We start from the raw sequence: 16,623 nt of genomic DNA on the forward strand, positions 1-16,623 counted from the left end.
TCCCCAAAATAACTGCAGTGCAGAGAGAGCGGCAATGATAATAATGCTGTTTGATTAGTTTCAAGTAATCACTAACCCCGTTATCAAATGCTCTCTGATCTTTATACCTTAGACACCGATCAGAGGCCAGATTAGCATCAGGACCAACACAGGATCAAAGGGGCGTCCCGGTCTGTTTGTAACATGCATTGGAGGAGAGTCATTAATAATATCCAACCTGTGGCCAGGGAAAGATGGGATGCCACTTTTGTACCAGGTCTTTTTCAGGGAAAAGGGAAGACAAAGTTTTTGGGGTCTCATCGTAGCACAGTGGAGCTGCTCAGTATTCAGGTGCAGATTTACAGATTTATAAAAATTTGCTGTTGCACTTTTGTTTCTTCACCACTGCCAGGGATATGAGGAAAAACCTATACTTTTGTGTCAGTATCTGAAAACTCCACCTTGCATACAAATCAAACTTATATTAATTGTCTCCTTCTCTTTCAGAACAAGTACAAGGAGGACGGGAAGAGAAGCCTCTCTCAGAGTTTATATTCTCAACTACCAGAAACAACCGAGACTCTGTTTGCCAAAACTGTCTGTGAGCTGCAGAGCGAGGTGAGGGAGAGAATTACTTAATGAAGGAAAATCCCGCTTGGGGAGGTCTCGCTCTACAACGTTTCACCAATATTTTTCTGCCCACAAGGTATTTTGTTAGAAAATCCTGCAGACAGACAAAAAAGCAGCATAATAGACACATTTGACACCATCTGCAAAGACTGTGAATTTGTTTTTATGCAGCGAGACATTCCATCAAAGTGCAAAGTTTTTTGAGTCAAGTACGTGTATTCAGAGGTAGAAAGAGTTCAGTAAAATATCGCCAGGTATCACATCTATGCAGATGACACACAGCTCTATATTCCACTGTCTCTCCTGGACTTTTTTTGTCAGTCGCATAATAAACCATATCATTCCCTTGAGGTCTCAGATTTAACTTCTGTTGGACAAAGAAAATACAGAAATTCTAGCATGGAAAGGCTCAGAAGCTGCAGGTCTGAATGCATTTGGACTCCCCATCCGTTAGAACCAATGGCCAGGTTCAAAACTCTTTTATTTTATTATTAATTCTGATGCTGAACTTCAAGTCAACGAGGCTGATTTTAAAAAAAAAAGGGCGTTGAAGCATAGTGAATGCGCAAAACCAGCCTGAAACAGTAAGTTCGTTTTTGGCTTGCGTTCTGTTTCAGATGAAGTACAAAGAGGCGGGAAAGAAAGGAGCGACAAGCCCTTTGTACTGTACTTTGCCCGAGACTCTGGAAACTCAGCACGCTAAAGAGGCTTCCCAGCTGCAGAGTCAGGTACCCACTCACAAACACCAGCGGCCCTGCACAAAGCATCCAACACCTGTCTTTGCTTGTTCTCCGCCCCATAAGCTTTAGCCGAATCGGAAATCTGACTGCAGTCCGTCTTGGGCTTCTCCAGCTACATATAAATGGCAGTCGGCCCCACTCCAGTCCAAGACGGGTGGTGGTAATGCACCTGTTTGGTAAATGCAGAAGACACCAGATCAAGAATAACTCGTGCACTTTAGTCACAACAATAACAATTTAGCTAGAATTTTAGTCCGTCTCGAATGCTTCCTGGTTGCATTTACCCTTGGCTTTGTTGATTGTTGAATAAATATTAAATCCATGCAAGGCTCATAAAGTGGCTGAGTTTAAATTTGGCCACTTTTAAGACAGATTTCAAACTTTGGAGATTTTTTTGAACAAAGTAAAGTGTTTTTACAGGTTAATGAAAGTGTTCCTGACCAAAAAAATCAGACCTTGAACTGTCTCACATGAACCCGCACAAAGACCCCGACACAGACCTGAGTTTGATGGGATCCATGTTTAGAAAAAGACTGAATGAGACAGAAAAAGAATATAATGTAGTCAAAGAAACACCAAAAGAATCACCTTGCTTTAGCTTTTGACTGCTTTATTCTGCCTCTATCTCTTTCATCCCGTTCTCTGATCTGATGACGTTCATGCTGTGAAAACCTTCTATATACTTTCCGTTCAAAACGTTCTCGAACTGAGTCGATTAAAGTGGTTGTGATCTAACTTTTCTGTGGTTTTAATTGTGTCGGCTTCAGCTGAAGTACAAGCAGGGCCTGACGAAAGACACCTCAAGCCTTTACCACCTGATGCCGGAAACCAACGAGACTCAGTTTGCCAGAGAGCAGACGGAGATGCTCAGCGAGGTACGACCGCTCACTCTTGTAGTTGCTCAAACCCCCAGACCCCTTTATTAATTTGCTCATCGCAAACATATCTCATTGCCGTCACTGGCAGTTCGAGGCTTTGTGTTACGCATGACCTGTGTAGAAAAGACGTCTCTCCCACGTTCCCGGCTTTTCTCTCACTTGTGATCCTGCTGTAACTTTCGAGAACTGATTTCTGAATGAGTAAACGAATGAACCCTCCACCAACCTGGTTCTCGTCCTTCTGCCTGTATATTTTGTTCCATCACAAGGTCAAGTACAAAGAAGACAGTAGGAAGGAGATGAGCGTCAACCTGTACTCCCTGCTCCCCGACACCATGGACACCCAGCACACTAAAGAGCTGGCAGAGATGCAGAGCGAGGTGGGTCGAGGCTGCAGACTGTGGGCTGAATATTCAACGTACAGTCGATCTCAGACCTTAACGAACTTACCCGTAGACTTCAGACTTTTGATGTAGGAAATTACCCTCCACAAGCAGAACAATTACACTTTGACGTTTCTTGAAAAATAACCCAAATGCGGCCCATCATCAAGCAATTTGATAATAATAATAATAATAATAACTCTGCATCCAAACAAGGAATGAAATAAAAAATAGAAAAAATAGATCTAGATTTAAGCCCTAATGGTGGGGAATAAAACAGTAGAGCTTTATTTTTTTTTTCTAATAATTTTACTGGAAAAACTTATTTAATCTGGTAGTAATTATAGAGGAAGTAGTATTGTCACGCCTTTACTTTAATGACAGTTTATTTAGTTGAATTTAAAAGCAGTTGTTTATTTCCAGAGAAATTTCCTGCTCCTTTTGAATATATCTCTGGGTGTTGTCCCTGGACCTGGACTTCAATTCACGGCCCCTGTATTCCTGACATTTTGGCTGCGGTCCTGGTTGTGATGTCTTACTCTGCGTCTAATAATTGTCACCGCAGTGGCGACTTGGAGGACGGCTGCGGGGGCTTTAGGACAAATCCTTGTCGTGTCTTTCAGGCTAAATACAAGGAGGCCAGTAAGAGGCAGGCCTCGACGTCTCTGTACCATCGACTACCAGAAACCCTGGAGACGCAACACGCTAAAGAGGCCTCACAGCTACAGAGTCAGGTACGCACATCCACGCGTGCACCGTGCACCTTTGCGAGGCGCTCATAACGTGCAGTATGTATTTTTGTGTCATTTGTTGGTGCCACCAAGACGCTCCAACATCTGGGAGCTGAGAACTTTTCAAACACATTAAACTGTTAAATCCTCCTGATTTTATTTATTTATTTTTTTTAATTGTATCATCCGCATGTTGATTCTTATAGCAGGACAAAACTAACAGAAACTAACAGCTGCCTTGAAGGTAAGAACTCGCTGAGTAAACTTAAGATATGCTTAGAGTGGTTTAAACGTCTGATCCTCCCTCCCCAGTGAACGTCCATATTTTGTGCCGTCCGTGTCCTGTAGATCTTGTATAAAGAGGCTGTTAAGAAGGAGATGTCGTGTCCGGTGTACCACCAGCTGCCTGACACTCTGGAGACCCAGTTCGCCCGAGGCATCACGGACATGCAGAGCCAAGTAAGAGCAAGAGAAACGTCACGGCGAAGGGACACTTCCAAACGATTTGGATCGCAACCTTGTCCGTGAAAAAGTTGCTCTTCAAGCAGATTTTTACTGTTCACCCCGATCCTTTAGTTCTCAGGTATTCTTTAGAAATACGATGCTGTAAATTTGTAAGAATGCACCTTTAATACGTAGCGCGCGGTTCCTACATTGATACACTGACACGTGTCCGCAGTCTGCACAGATGAGATGAAAGAGGGAGAAAGATGCTGAGAAAAGATTTTGTCTGCTTATCTTTGGCTGAACTTTGAGCACACTGATTAAAGAGTAACCCCGAAAATCGGTTCGGAGACATCAGCACAGTGTGAAGGCTTCAATCAGCTTTTCAGTCTTCCGGCGTGGAACTGATGAGGGTTTTTTTCACGAGCCTCATCTCTGCCGGCGCACATGTGCTCTTGTCTCTGGCACTCATCTATATCCGTGGCAGTAATGTCGCACGGCGTTTCTGCAGGAGGAGGTTTCATAAAGTGGAGCAGGGTCTTCACGCTCCGTCGGTCAGAAGAACATCAGGAAGTCGACTCTGGGCGCCGTGGTGCGATGGATTTCTGTCGTGATGCAACAGAGAACGGGCTGTGTTAGTTATGAGTGGATGAATATATTGAGAATGAGTGACATCCCTTGCCTGTTTTGAGTCCGTCTCTCTCAGCGAGCCCTCATTTCTTCCGACAGGATAAAGATGGCAGCAACCGGTAAAAAAGCTGCTCTGCTGCAACCTTCCTCTTCCCCAGCTGCTGTCAAACAGTTTATTGGTAAAATGACTAAAGCTGCTTCTTGTAAATGTTACAACTGATGTGTTTTTTTGGTCCTTGGTTGTAGAAGAAGTACAAGGAGGACGGGATGAAGAGCCTCGCTCAGAGTATCTACAGTCAGCTGCCAGAAACCGCTGAGACTCAGTTCGCTAAAACTGTTTCTGAGCTGCAGAGCGAGGTGAGACGAGCGAAGAGAGGAGTGTTGATAAAGCATCACGGGCCATCAGATTCACTCATGAACAGACACAGAAATAGGAACAGCCTGAAGATGAATGAGGTTAAAGCTGCATCAGGTAACCCTTCATTGTCAGCGAGAGATTTAAGTTGACTGAAAGTAATTTGAGACCGGAGAAATCCAGTAAGGATCCGTCAGTAAACTGCACACAAAAGGAAAACAGAGCGACGAGAGAGGATAAAAATATACAGTTAGGTGAGAAATTAACGGGACAAACGTGAGAGTCACAGCAATCAAACCCGGGTTGTCTATTCAAGTTTATTCTTAAACTAATCTATCTACAACCAAATACATAAACATAGAAACTCAACTTTATCTTTTTAGCAATTTCTGAGTAAAGTAAACAGGATTTGAATTGGGCCTCAAATTGAGGATTGGGACTGGAATTGACTATGATGCCACCAGATGCGACAAGCGCACGTGTTCCTGACCCAAAGATGTCGCCCGGGCGCTGAGCGACATTTTTTGCCTCTAACCCTTTAAGGCGAAGCAGCATCTTGTTACCCCTGCGTGTCTGTCGCATGTCACAGAGCCATATTCCCTTCATTTGGGTTACTTCGAGAAGCCTGAAGGGGTAAAACGAAGAGAGAAGCAAAGATTGGAACAAATGAAGGAACACGAAGAAGGAACACGAAGCTTCATCTCGTGACTCTCTGTTGTGGGGGGTCTCGGGAACCACTGGATTAGGGGACAGTAGATTTCCTCACAGAGTTTCGTTTTCATAGACACAACAGGGTCTTTAGAAAATCCCGGACAACAGAGTCTGATGCGGATGAAAGGGTCTACAGAGGCCCAGTTAGTGGGACTGAGGCTGTGTCATTCGGGCTGGAAAACACTGGTGTGTTTCTAAATGTTTCACAGCACAACAATATAAAGGCACTTAAAAATATCTTGTAATGTGATTTTCAGGCAAAGTATAAGAAGTCAGGGAGGCGGGAGGCCGGCCGCAGTTTGTACTCTGTGATGGCTGAAACTTTGGATACTCAACACGCCAGGCAGGCCTCACAGATACAGAGCCAGGTACCGACCACACACAACGCACACTCGCACACACTACTGTGCTCCCGATGCCCTGACGTCTGCACAACATGCCTGCGCCTGGTAGCACTCTGCCACCTGTCTGTTCAAACCACACCTTGCCATTTTTACACTTCAGTTCCGGTACGGATTAAATAAGTGAGATTAGATCATAATAATAATAATAATCAGTGAGCTTCAGAGGGGCTGCGAGGTGAACTCTGTTCCCTTTCCCCCACCCCACCCCCATTTCCATGAGAGCGAGGTCTCAGTCTTCTCATCTTCCGCTCATATTCCCAAAAATGAGGCACTAGTCCTTTGACCTAGACTTCATTTTTATCTTAATCTTGAACAGAGACTATATTTTGGTTTTACCCGTTTCAGGACCTTACGAGCATCACAATGTCAGAAAAGATAAGGAACACACACACACACTGTTTAGATGAGGTCAAAAACTTTGACAGAAAAATCAAAGAAGAAAAGAAACTTAATAAAATGTCAACAGTGTATTAAAAGACTAAAGTCAAATTGCTTTGCATCTCTGTATTTTTGGCAGATACCGAGTTGAGGTATATACCAGTGCACTTCAGGAAAACCTTTTTTTGATCATTTCCTACGTCAAACCTTTCCGCAGGTGAAGTACAAAGAGGACGTGCAGAAGGATTTGTCGTCCACTCTGTTTTCCGGCCTTCCTCAAACCCTCCAGACTGAGCTGGCCAAGGAGGTGACGGAGCTTCAGAGCCAGGTGACAAACGCAGAGTAGCATTTCACCCAGACCTGCCAGTGTTGCTTCTTTTCTGACCTTTGAGCTTTTTTTCCCCCGTCCGTGAGCCCATGCTGTTGTCAGCGCTGGTCCGGTTGAGCCGTCACAAAGAGTCTCCGCCGCAGCTTTCATATCTGAGCGAGGGGAGGAGATGGAGGAAGAGGGTGTTCCAAAAATAAGACGTTACTCGGGCGATAATGAGGCTGCACTTCCTCTAAACACCAACAGATGCTGCCTCCGAGAAAACTTTTATTGTACTGAAATCAATCCAAAAAAAAAAAAAAAACCACAGTTTCAGAACGAGGGCGAAATTGCTGCCGAGAGTGGAACCTGTTTACATCTGTTCACATCCGTCGCCTGCGGTGACTCAGCCTCTAAAACTCACTCCTCGTTCAGTCTGAATGCACCTTAGCTCAACAGCTGCTCTCCTCTTGAAAACGTCCGCCTGCTGAGTGGTTGGTTTGTTTGTGTTGTGATGCAGGTGAAGTACAAAGACGGCTGTAAGAAGGCAGCGTCCTCCTCCCTCTACCGCTTCCTCCCCGAGACGGCAGAGACGCACTTTGCCAAACAGATGTCAGAGATCCACAGCGAGGTTGCAGCCATGCTCGCTTCTACTTTCCTCTGAGAACTATTTCCTCTATTATTTCTCTCGCTGCTGTGTTTTCTCTGTCAACATTGTTAGGTGTTTTTTTTCTCCTCTTAAGGCGATATACAAGAAGGACAGAGAGGACCTGCCCAACACTTTGTACTCGCTGCTGCCGGAAACTCTGGAGACTCAGTTTGTCAAAGAGATGGCGGAGACGCACAGCGAGGTTTGGAAACTCATGAGTGGGATTCTGAGGAGTAGAGTCCAGCAAAAGCACCTAATCCCATCTAATCCACCTCCCTTTATTTCTGTTTACTTAAATCCTCATTAAGTAGTTTTTGTTATTTTATAAAAGAAAAGAAGGAAACTGAGTGGGTAATACATTTGTTACTCTGCCGCCTTACTGTCCACACTAATGCATCATTTCAGTGATATTTCAAGTAGACGGAAAACATACAAAACACTGGTATGGTCCCAGTATGTCCCAGTACGTCCCAGTATATTTCTCAGGCTGCCATCTGTGACACTGTGGGATGTAAATGTGTTGCTGTTGAAATAATCCTGAGATAAGGAGGTCTGGATCTTAACTCTGCCGTGGACTATCCGGACCTCTTCATTTCTCAGCTAGTAAACGTCACCGGCACAAAAAAAACCAAAAAGCAATAAACTAACTCCAACGGTCGCTGTCTCGGCAATAAGGAGGTCTGCAGTTTATCCCCGGTTTAAATGTGCCACTAGGTAGGGTCGAACAGGGCGTGAGGCCGAATTCCCATTGGTTGACGGCTGATAATGCCCACCGTTGATGTCACAGAGTGGTTGTTGTATCAGCAGCCAATGGGATGGGAGACAGATAACAGCTGGTCGAATGGTTCCGAGATAGTTGTTTGAACATTTTTAGTTTCAGGAGGGGCGGCGGTGGGCTTAATAGTTTAGAGAGCACCGGCCAGAGTGTTTGCAGTGAAAGCAGTGATTTCCTGTGGGTGTGTGTGTGTGTGTGTGTTTTACCAGGTGAAGTACAAGCAGGCAGGGAAGCAGCAGGCAGCGTTGTCGCTTTACTCCAAACTGCCCGAAACTCTGGAGACCAAACACGCCAAAGAAGCCACTGAGCTGCAGAGTGAAGTGAGTGTCTCTCGACCTTTATCTCTCTCTCTGTCTCTTCTTTTTCACTGTATCTGTTGCTCTTTTCTCTACCTTTTTTTTCTCCTCTTTCTCCATCTCTTTCTCTCCGTCTTTTAATTCAGCGTCAGCAAAGCATCAGTTCTTCATGCAAATGAAAACACGTTCTAGTCTTTGCGAGAAAACAAAACTTGCTCTTCGGTGGCTTAAAGATATGATTTACCCAAGTTAAAAGATATTTTCTTACTACAAGTGACTGGAATTATTAACTTAAAAATAAGTTAAAGAAGAAGAACACAGAGACGTTTTTACTCTCAGACTCGTACTGTTCTGTTTTCAGCTGAAGCTGTGCTACGATCTTCTCCATCACACAAACGAATTAATCCTTCCACCAGGAGACACTGAGCATTTGTTCAAAAGCAAAATCCTTAATAAGCCACTTGAATTGTTGTCTGGCATTTTTTTTGCAGATACAATACAAAGAATAAAGATTGTTGGATTTAAAGTTGAATTGATGGCAGAACAACTTAATCCCTTTTTCTAAAAAAAATGTTCAGCCAGTACAAGAAGTTTTGGGCCGTCCCAAAATGTGCGAGGTAATTTTCTCCAAAACCTCTCGCTAGTTCTGGAAAGAGAAGTTTTTTTTAAATATCTTTTCTTTTTTAAAATTCCATTCACCTCCATTGTACTGGGGTGGAGGCAGAAATCGTTCCTGGATGAACTTTTATGAACAAAACCAAAACTATCCGCACGGTTAGACAACAACAAGGGTGTGAAGATAATTTTAATCTGTTTTGGGCGAACGAGAGAAGCTGCTGAATCACATTCACGGCTTGTTTCCGCGTTCACTTTGTGGCTCTGTTTCCCACAGAAAAAGTACAAAGATGAAGGGAGGAGGGAGATGACGTCGTCTCTCTACTCGCAGCTCCCCGAAACGGCAGAGACCCAGTTCGCCCGCGAGATGACTGAGATGCAGAGTCAGGTACAGCTCTTTGAAATCTGTTAAAGCCTCCATCGTTCTTCCGTTTCCTTGTCTTTCTACTATTCAGTTCTGACACTTAGGGACAGGAGCTCAGGCAAGAGACTTGGAGCACGCTGTGGCAAAATACAGGTCATGTACAGTCTGGAGAAGACGCAGCAACCGCGGCATAAAAACACCTGAGAAAAAGAGAGGGTTCGATTAAACGTCCTCCTGAACGTGTCTTGTTGTCTCGGCCTCTCCAGAACAAGTACAAGGAAAGTGGGAAGAAGGGTCAGACTGTCAGTGCCTACTCCCAGCTACCGGAGACCAACGACATCCAGTTTGCCAGAGCTGTTTCTGAAATACAGAGTGAGGTACGCCGAGACACGTGTTCCTCTTAGAAGGTCGGTAGGTTAATAAACACACAACTACGTCACATTACTATGATCAGAGTGAGTGGGAGAGTCGTGGAAGAGGTTGGAGTACTTCTGTTCTTATCAGTTTGTGCTTTATCCTCCTTTTCTATTTTGGACAAAAACAGTCTGATGTAATGAAAGTGTAAAAGCAATGTTCAAATATGTTCTATTTTCCTGAAATCTGACCCAGGTGGTCGGTTCACCCTCTCACCCAAAATCCACTCCAAGCGTTAAATTTGACTTCTTATTTTCCTGTCACAGCGTTTACATTGGATGAAATCTGTTCCTTTTGTTGGTGGAATTATGTTCTGTCTCGTACTCTAGGCCAAATATAAAGAGGCGGGGAAGAGAGAAGCGTCCAGCTCTCTGTACTCAAAGCTGCCCGAGACTCTGGACACGCTGCACGCTAAGGAGGCGTCAGAGCTGCAGAGTCAGGTACTGTGTGTGAGAAAATCAGGGCCGCGCCTGCCCGCGCCTCTGCTGGAAGTCCCGGAGGAAGTCTTGTGTGTATCGCTGTCGCTATATGGAACTTCTTTTCCTCTATAATGAATAGAAATGTGGAAAAAACGCCCACTATGCTTGGTCAGTGGGCAAAAAAAAAAAGGGATTGTTTATGTTCATCCTTTCCTAAAAGGCCGAAAGAAAAGATAACTTCACTTAGAATCAAAAAGCAACCTCATCCTACAGCTTCACAATCGGATTTGTTGTCCGCTTCTTCTTGTGATTTTCAAAATTCTGTTTAAAAATGACCTGTTTTTGGATATTTGGTCAGTTCTCGTTGATGCCTGCCGAAATGAGCTGACATTTGAACCCTGAAACCGGATCAGAAAAGCTTGATTCTGTCGGTTTTCCCTTCTCCTTAGGTGAAGTATAAGCGGGACGGCAAAAGGAAGGTGAGCGGCTCCCTGTATCATCAGTTACCGGAAACCACGGAGACACAGCGGGCTAAAGGGCTGAGAGACATTTACAGCGAGGTGAGAGAGCGACACATTTTAGGCGTACAGCCGTCCCCGCTCCGTGTCAGCCTGCCGAGTTTGGCAAGGTGAGCTCTGTGTGTTCTGTCTCAGGTGAAGTACAAAGAAGAGGGCAAGAAGGAGATCGGGAAGAACCTGTACTCGCTCCTCCCCGAGACGGCAGAGACGCAGTTCGCCAAGCAGATGTCCGAGATGCAGAGCGAGGTGAGGGTCCTGAACGCCTCACGGCGATGCTCTGCTGCTAGACAGTCCCACCAGGATCTCATTGTTATTGCAGCCAGAAATGAAATTTGCAGCGTTAGTTTTGCACTATTAATGGTAATAATCCCATTTACAGCAGAAGAACCTTTTTGTTTTCAAACATGGACAAATTATGAAAGTGAAGGAAAGCAATTTTAAAGTCACCTACTATTTGCAAATGTAGGAATGACGCTAAAGTTTCCACTAAAAACCTTAAATTGACATTTCCTTATAAATAAAGAAAAGGTTTCTCCTTCCCATGAAGTATTTCCATTTCTTCATGTTGGATATGAATAGTCTTCATGTATTTACCCATTTATTTTGGTGCAAACATTTCTATGAAATAGAAAAAGAACATAATGTAAATACACACACAGCTGAGTCAGTTTGTATTCACCCTGATTTTAAGACTGTAACACACTGGCCCAAGTGCATGATGTAATAATTGTTCTTTGGATTCAAGGCGACATACAAGAAGGACAGAGAGGACCTGGCCAACACTTTGTACTCGCTGCTGCCGGAAACTCTGGAGACTCAGTTTGTCAAAGAGATGGCGGAGACGCACAGCGAGGTTTGGAAACTCCGCTTTTACTGATGGTGTTAAAAAGAAGAGAAATGGAAACGTTTGAGCGTTCGCGCTTCGGGAAGAACCAGTGGGCTCGAGAGCCACAGGTAGAGCGCTGGAGTCAGAAGGTGTCGAGAGACAAAACTAACAAGCTGTTGGTTTTGGTCTGTTCCGTGGGTTCGTTGACAGTAATGTAAGAACAATGTGGAATAGCCCCTTTGGAAGTTAGCGTGAGACTCCAGAGAATGTATGTATATCAATCCAATGTCCTAAGAGACAAGAATAAGTGTGCGTGCTCCGTCTCAGGCGCTCCACTGTTGTCTATTCTGGTCTTGTTATCAGAAAACACATCCCCAGCTGCCGGACACCTCCCTCTAACTCTTTCCATTCCTCCCCCTCTTGTGCTGCGAAAACAGATGCAGTGTTTTTATCCTCTTGTGAACAGCTCTGTTCTCTGAACAAAATGAGAACCGCATCAGCTTTTCATCTCTCATCCCGTTCTCCCTCTCTCTTTGCTTAATCTGCTCTCTGGTACCTCGTCGCCCTCCGTTTTTTGATGTGAATCTGGCGTCTACGGACAAAAAGCGACGACGTTAATCTTTGTTTTTCTTAGTTCTTTTCGAAGGAAGCGCTGCCGAAAGCGTTTCCCGACAAATTAAACAGTCCTGAATAAAAGGCAGCAATAGTGAACACGTACTGAAAACATTTGCAAACGTATAGATGTCTGTTATAAATGTGCTATTTGTTGTAACGGAGATGCTGTAAAATGTATGAGAAGTGTTTGTTTTTCCTGCAGGTCAGGTACAAGGAAGCGGGAAAGAAGGAGGCCAGCAGTTCCCTGTATCACCGGCTGCCTGAGACTCTGGAGACGCAGCGTGTTAAAGAGGTCACTGAGCTGCAGAGCGAGGTACACGCATCTATTATTCACGTGCGCTTATACACATTTCATGGTGTTTAATATTTGAGCATCGAAACACTTAAGAGTGATTCCTTTTCTTCATTTGTGATCTAATATTTAGCGTCAGTTAGTCATGAGAGACAGCGGCGCCGGTCAGCTTGAGCACATTTACAACCGCATTAAAATGAAGAGTTGCGTCCAAGGACAACTGTGTCAAACATTTTCTCAAGTGGAGCAAACCTCCTGTCCTGCCTCCGCACTCGCTGTCTTGCATTTTCCAGGCGGAGAGAAGCTCAAACCGGGTTCCAGCTTCACTCTTCAGAGAGTCAACCAGGGAATGATATTTTGCACTTTTAAGGATGTTTGCAATTCTGCTTGTAGCCGGTACAGCAACAGCAAAGTTTCATCGGCAGCATCTCACCGGGGGGGACAGAAGTGTTGATATAATGCAGCTCGGGTGTTCAACAGAAAGAAGAGACTCTGTGATCACTATTCGGGTTGCGAGCGCAGGAACTTTCCCTGGGGAACAGGAACCTCTGGAGGAACTCAGTTCCCCTGCCTGCATTTCCACCAGAGGAACCAGGGTCTAACTTTAGTTCCCCCCCCCGCGCCCCTGCTCTGTACTTAGCAGTTTCTGGAACTGGTTGGGGCTTGCAGCGCTGAACGTCGCTGATTGGTCGGGAACGCTACCATTTTTCAGATTGGAACTCCAGTCTTTGTGGATGATCAGGGCGGAGCAGTCCAGGAGATTTTAAGACCGACGGACCGTCAACAACGTCCAGGCTCTGTTGTGCATTTTTGCAGAGGATGACATATTGTATACTGAAAATTGCCGCGCCTACAAATGGCGGGAAAGGCGACCGTCGTGCGTTCGATAAGTCAGCAGACGTTGCTTAATCTTCCCGGGGCCTTGGACCTGTGGCGGAAACGCTGGAGGAAGTTTTACCCCTGGGAAAGTTCCTGGACCTTAGATCTTTGGAAATAAAAGCTCCTGGAACTTCTGGTGGAAAAGCACCTACAGAAATATGACTCACCTTCCTGTGAATATCAACCCCCATTCACGCGACTTTCCTGCGACACACTGCACACAAGACGTTAGTGTACCAGTCAATCATTTAGTCTGCTTATTCTGTTTGACATAAGACACGAAAAATAATTGTCAAACCTCTCATCATTTAACTTTCTCTCCCTTTGTGAGTCACTTTTACACCCTGCCAAGAGGGGAGGGGCTGGTGGTTTTTAAGATCTTGTTTATGACAGCGAAGGACGCGATAAAAGTCTTCGAGACCGGTTGTCTACATTCATCTCGGCGTGTCTTCTTCCACCTGCTCCTGTTTCCTTCAGAACAAGTACAAGGAGAGCGGGAAGAAGCTGATGTCATCCAGTCTGTACGCTCAGCTGCCGCAGACGGCCGCGACGCAGCTCGCCGCCAAGATGTCGGACCTGCAGAGTGAGGTAAACATGCACTCACACACACAGGTACACATGAGGACACTGGCCGAAGGTCACTCTGTCCCCGTTATATTCCTGATGTCTGAGAGACTTTGATGTTGTCTGTCTCAGTGTCTTCGGTCTCTCCATCTTTTCCAGAGTAAATACAAAGAGGACGGGATCAAGAGCCTCTCTCAGAGCTTCTACTCCCAGCTGCCAGAGACTGCCGAGACCCAGTTGGCCAAAACTGTCTCCGAGCTGCAGAGCGGGGTGAGGAAAAGGGTAGTTCCTCTCCAGACCCTTCTTGTTGTGAGGCGACAGTGCTTGACGCTAGGCTAATAACCCGGTAATTGCCTTGGAAATGTCCTTTAAATCGCCGGAACCTCCATTTCTGAAACCATGAACTGATTTCAGGGTGCAAAGAAGTAGTGATGCCGTACTAGCTGTGTGGAGAGCCACCCGCAGAAACAGAACCAGTAGAAAAACGGCAAACCTCTCACGGGATTTCAGTAACGACACAGCGGCAGCATCAGTTAGGAGCCCAGGCGCCGACGTGCGGCGGAAACGGAAGCTAACTCCCCGTGTTTTCTTTAGGCCAGGTACAAGGAGGCGAGCAGGAAGGAGGCCACCAGCTGTCTGTACCACCAGCTACCTGAAACTCTGGAGACTCAACATGCTAAAGAGGCGACTGAGCTGCAGAGTCAGGTGCACACACTCTCACACAGGCATTCACACATGCACAGGACATACGATGCTGACTCCAGAGTTTGGGGTGTCCCCACAAGCACTCGCATGCACGAAGGAGTTCAGGCTTAGGTTTGTCAAAGGGAAAAAGATTTCGGGCAGTTTCAGTCACGATGCGTCAGCCCACTATGTCTGATCCTTCCTGTCCTGTCTCTCCCGTCCAGCTGAGGTACAAGGAAGGTAGGAAGGAGCTGAGCGTCAACCTGTACTCTCTGCTGCCTGAGACGGAGGAGATGAAGTTTGCCAAAGCCGCCACGGAGCTTCAGAGTGAGGTGGGTGGACGTCCGCACGCGGTCATCACGGCTGTGGCCCCTTAGTCCCCTGCTGAAAAAATTGTTCAGAAATAAATACACATGGATTCAGGACTCCAGTCTAAAAAAATGACACAAATTTTTGATTTGAGCTTTTAAACTTTCATTTAAAAAATGAAACAAACTCCAGGAGTTAATCTCAGCACAGAACACACTGTACTTTCGATCGCGTATTCATCTTCCCGTCTCCATGTGTGTGTGTGTGTGTCTCCCAGAATAAATACAAGCAGAAAGGCAGGCAGGAGATCAGCAGCAGTGCTTTCCACCAGATGCCAGAGACCAAAGAGACTGAGCTTGCCAAGCAGATCTCTGAGCTTCAGAGTTTGGTGAGAGGCCGTGGCTGTGTGTGTGTGTGTGTGTTTGTCGGTGAATGTCGACGTCAAGAGACTGTTGTACTCACTATATTTCTTGTGGGGTGGAAACGAGAATAAAAATGGATGTTTCTATCTGTATATGTGTATTTGGGTTTGTGTGGTTTATTGTATATTTTCTCTTTCAGACAAAGTACAAGAAGGACAGAGAGGACCTGGCCAACACTTTGTACTCGCTGCTGCCGGAAACTCTGGAGACTCAGTTTTTCAAAGAGATGGCGGAGACGCACAGCGAGGTGGGAGTATTTTACTGGGTTTGACTGGAGCAGCCATTTTTTGGGGTTTTTTTTTAAAACCGTAATGGATTAATAGTTTATCAAGAGGTCCAGCGCTGGCTTTTACTGGCTCTGTTAGTCAAGTGTCACTAAAATAGGACTTTAACCAATCACCTCTCAGTAGTATCTTCCCTTCTGTATATGATGTTTTTTTAAATTTTTACTATTTAGTAGCCCTTATTACACAAAGTGCCGACTGGTCATTACAGTCTTAAGGTGTCTTAAATGTATGTATTTATTTATTTATTTACAAATATCAGTCCTTAAAAATTTGAATTTCAGCCTAAACATTTAATCATAATTTGACTGTAGTTGTAGAAATAGTTTCATATCAAACGGTTTTATGTCATCATCAAACCTTTATTCTCCCCGGTTCAGAAAACACATTGAATCACACACATACTCATCTGGAACTTTCCTTGGTGATGTCCAAGGACCTGAATCAGGTCTTGATAACCCTGATTACAGAACGAACAACATCTGTTAAAATTCTGCCCCTTATTCATCTTAAAGCAAAAGGGAAAACTAGCTCTCAGTAGAGTATTTTCAACTGACAGCGTTCTTGAAGCAGAGTGAAGAATATGTCCGTTCATTGTTGTTGTTGTTGTGTCCTACTCCCAGAGTAAATACAAGGAGGCTGGTAAGAAGGAGCTGGTTAACAGCCTGTATTCTCTGCTGCCTGAGACCAAAGACACCCAACATGCCAAGGAACAGACTCATCTGTACAGTGAGGTACAGGACAACCTGCAGTCACGGCCTGTAAACTCTTTGACTTTTGATGCATTAAATATGGAACTAAGCGCGAGACTCTGTTTACTCGCTAACATATTTGCACACGCAACACTTACACTAGATGCTGTATTGGTCAAAACAGGCAAAGCTCCTGGCGTTTATCTGCTTTAGTAAAACGTAGGCACCGCAAACGCAGGGTATCTGCTGATGTGGAGCCCCAGTAACACCGGGGCACATTACGTTCCCCACGCGTTAACCTCTGCGTGGAGCTGATTAGGGCCATTCCTTTTTGACTTGAGCGTATTGTAATTATATGGTTCAGAAGATTTAGGAAATTGCATCATTGCGATGCATTAGCCTCATTATGACAGACACGCTATCACAGAAAACTGTG

The 16,623-nt window shown here is 45.1% G+C and overlaps 1 protein-coding gene across 12 annotated transcripts in view; it reads left to right on the forward strand.

Moving 5' to 3' along the window:
- nebl (nebulette) overlaps positions 1 to 16,623 on the forward strand; it is an 88,442-nt gene that overhangs the window by 53,736 nt on the left and 18,083 nt on the right. For 5 of the 12 annotated variants that reach the window (XM_040126961.1, XM_040126959.1, XM_040126960.1 and 2 more), the window contains 26 exons: positions 487 to 597; positions 1,227 to 1,337; positions 2,117 to 2,224; positions 2,497 to 2,607; positions 3,234 to 3,344; positions 3,690 to 3,800; positions 4,662 to 4,772; positions 5,739 to 5,849; positions 6,481 to 6,591; positions 7,091 to 7,201; positions 7,314 to 7,421; positions 8,204 to 8,314; positions 9,183 to 9,293; positions 9,536 to 9,646; positions 10,013 to 10,123; positions 10,552 to 10,662; positions 10,756 to 10,866; positions 11,366 to 11,473; positions 12,264 to 12,374; positions 13,710 to 13,820; positions 13,956 to 14,066; positions 14,391 to 14,501; positions 14,705 to 14,812; positions 15,067 to 15,177; positions 15,351 to 15,458; positions 16,119 to 16,229. The exons of 3 other annotated variants lie outside the window; for them this stretch is intronic. In XM_040126961.1, coding sequence (XP_039982895.1) covers positions 487 to 597; positions 1,227 to 1,337; positions 2,117 to 2,224; positions 2,497 to 2,607; positions 3,234 to 3,344; positions 3,690 to 3,800; positions 4,662 to 4,772; positions 5,739 to 5,849; positions 6,481 to 6,591; positions 7,091 to 7,201; positions 7,314 to 7,421; positions 8,204 to 8,314; positions 9,183 to 9,293; positions 9,536 to 9,646; positions 10,013 to 10,123; positions 10,552 to 10,662; positions 10,756 to 10,866; positions 11,366 to 11,473; positions 12,264 to 12,374; positions 13,710 to 13,820; positions 13,956 to 14,066; positions 14,391 to 14,501; positions 14,705 to 14,812; positions 15,067 to 15,177; positions 15,351 to 15,458; positions 16,119 to 16,229 — 2,871 coding nt within the window. The remainder of the gene's footprint in view (positions 1 to 486; positions 598 to 1,226; positions 1,338 to 2,116; positions 2,225 to 2,496; positions 2,608 to 3,233; positions 3,345 to 3,689; positions 3,801 to 4,661; positions 4,773 to 5,738; positions 5,850 to 6,480; positions 6,592 to 7,090; positions 7,202 to 7,313; positions 7,422 to 8,203; positions 8,315 to 9,182; positions 9,294 to 9,535; positions 9,647 to 10,012; positions 10,124 to 10,551; positions 10,663 to 10,755; positions 10,867 to 11,365; positions 11,474 to 12,263; positions 12,375 to 13,709; positions 13,821 to 13,955; positions 14,067 to 14,390; positions 14,502 to 14,704; positions 14,813 to 15,066; positions 15,178 to 15,350; positions 15,459 to 16,118; positions 16,230 to 16,623) is intronic. 4 more of the 12 variants (XM_040126962.1, XM_040126963.1, XM_040126965.1 and 1 more) reach the window with 4 other exon arrangements.

Source organism: Xiphias gladius, chromosome 5 (assembly GCF_016859285.1).
Source record: "Xiphias gladius isolate SHS-SW01 ecotype Sanya breed wild chromosome 5, ASM1685928v1, whole genome shotgun sequence".
Taxonomy (NCBI): domain Eukaryota; kingdom Metazoa; phylum Chordata; class Actinopteri; order Istiophoriformes; family Xiphiidae; genus Xiphias; species Xiphias gladius.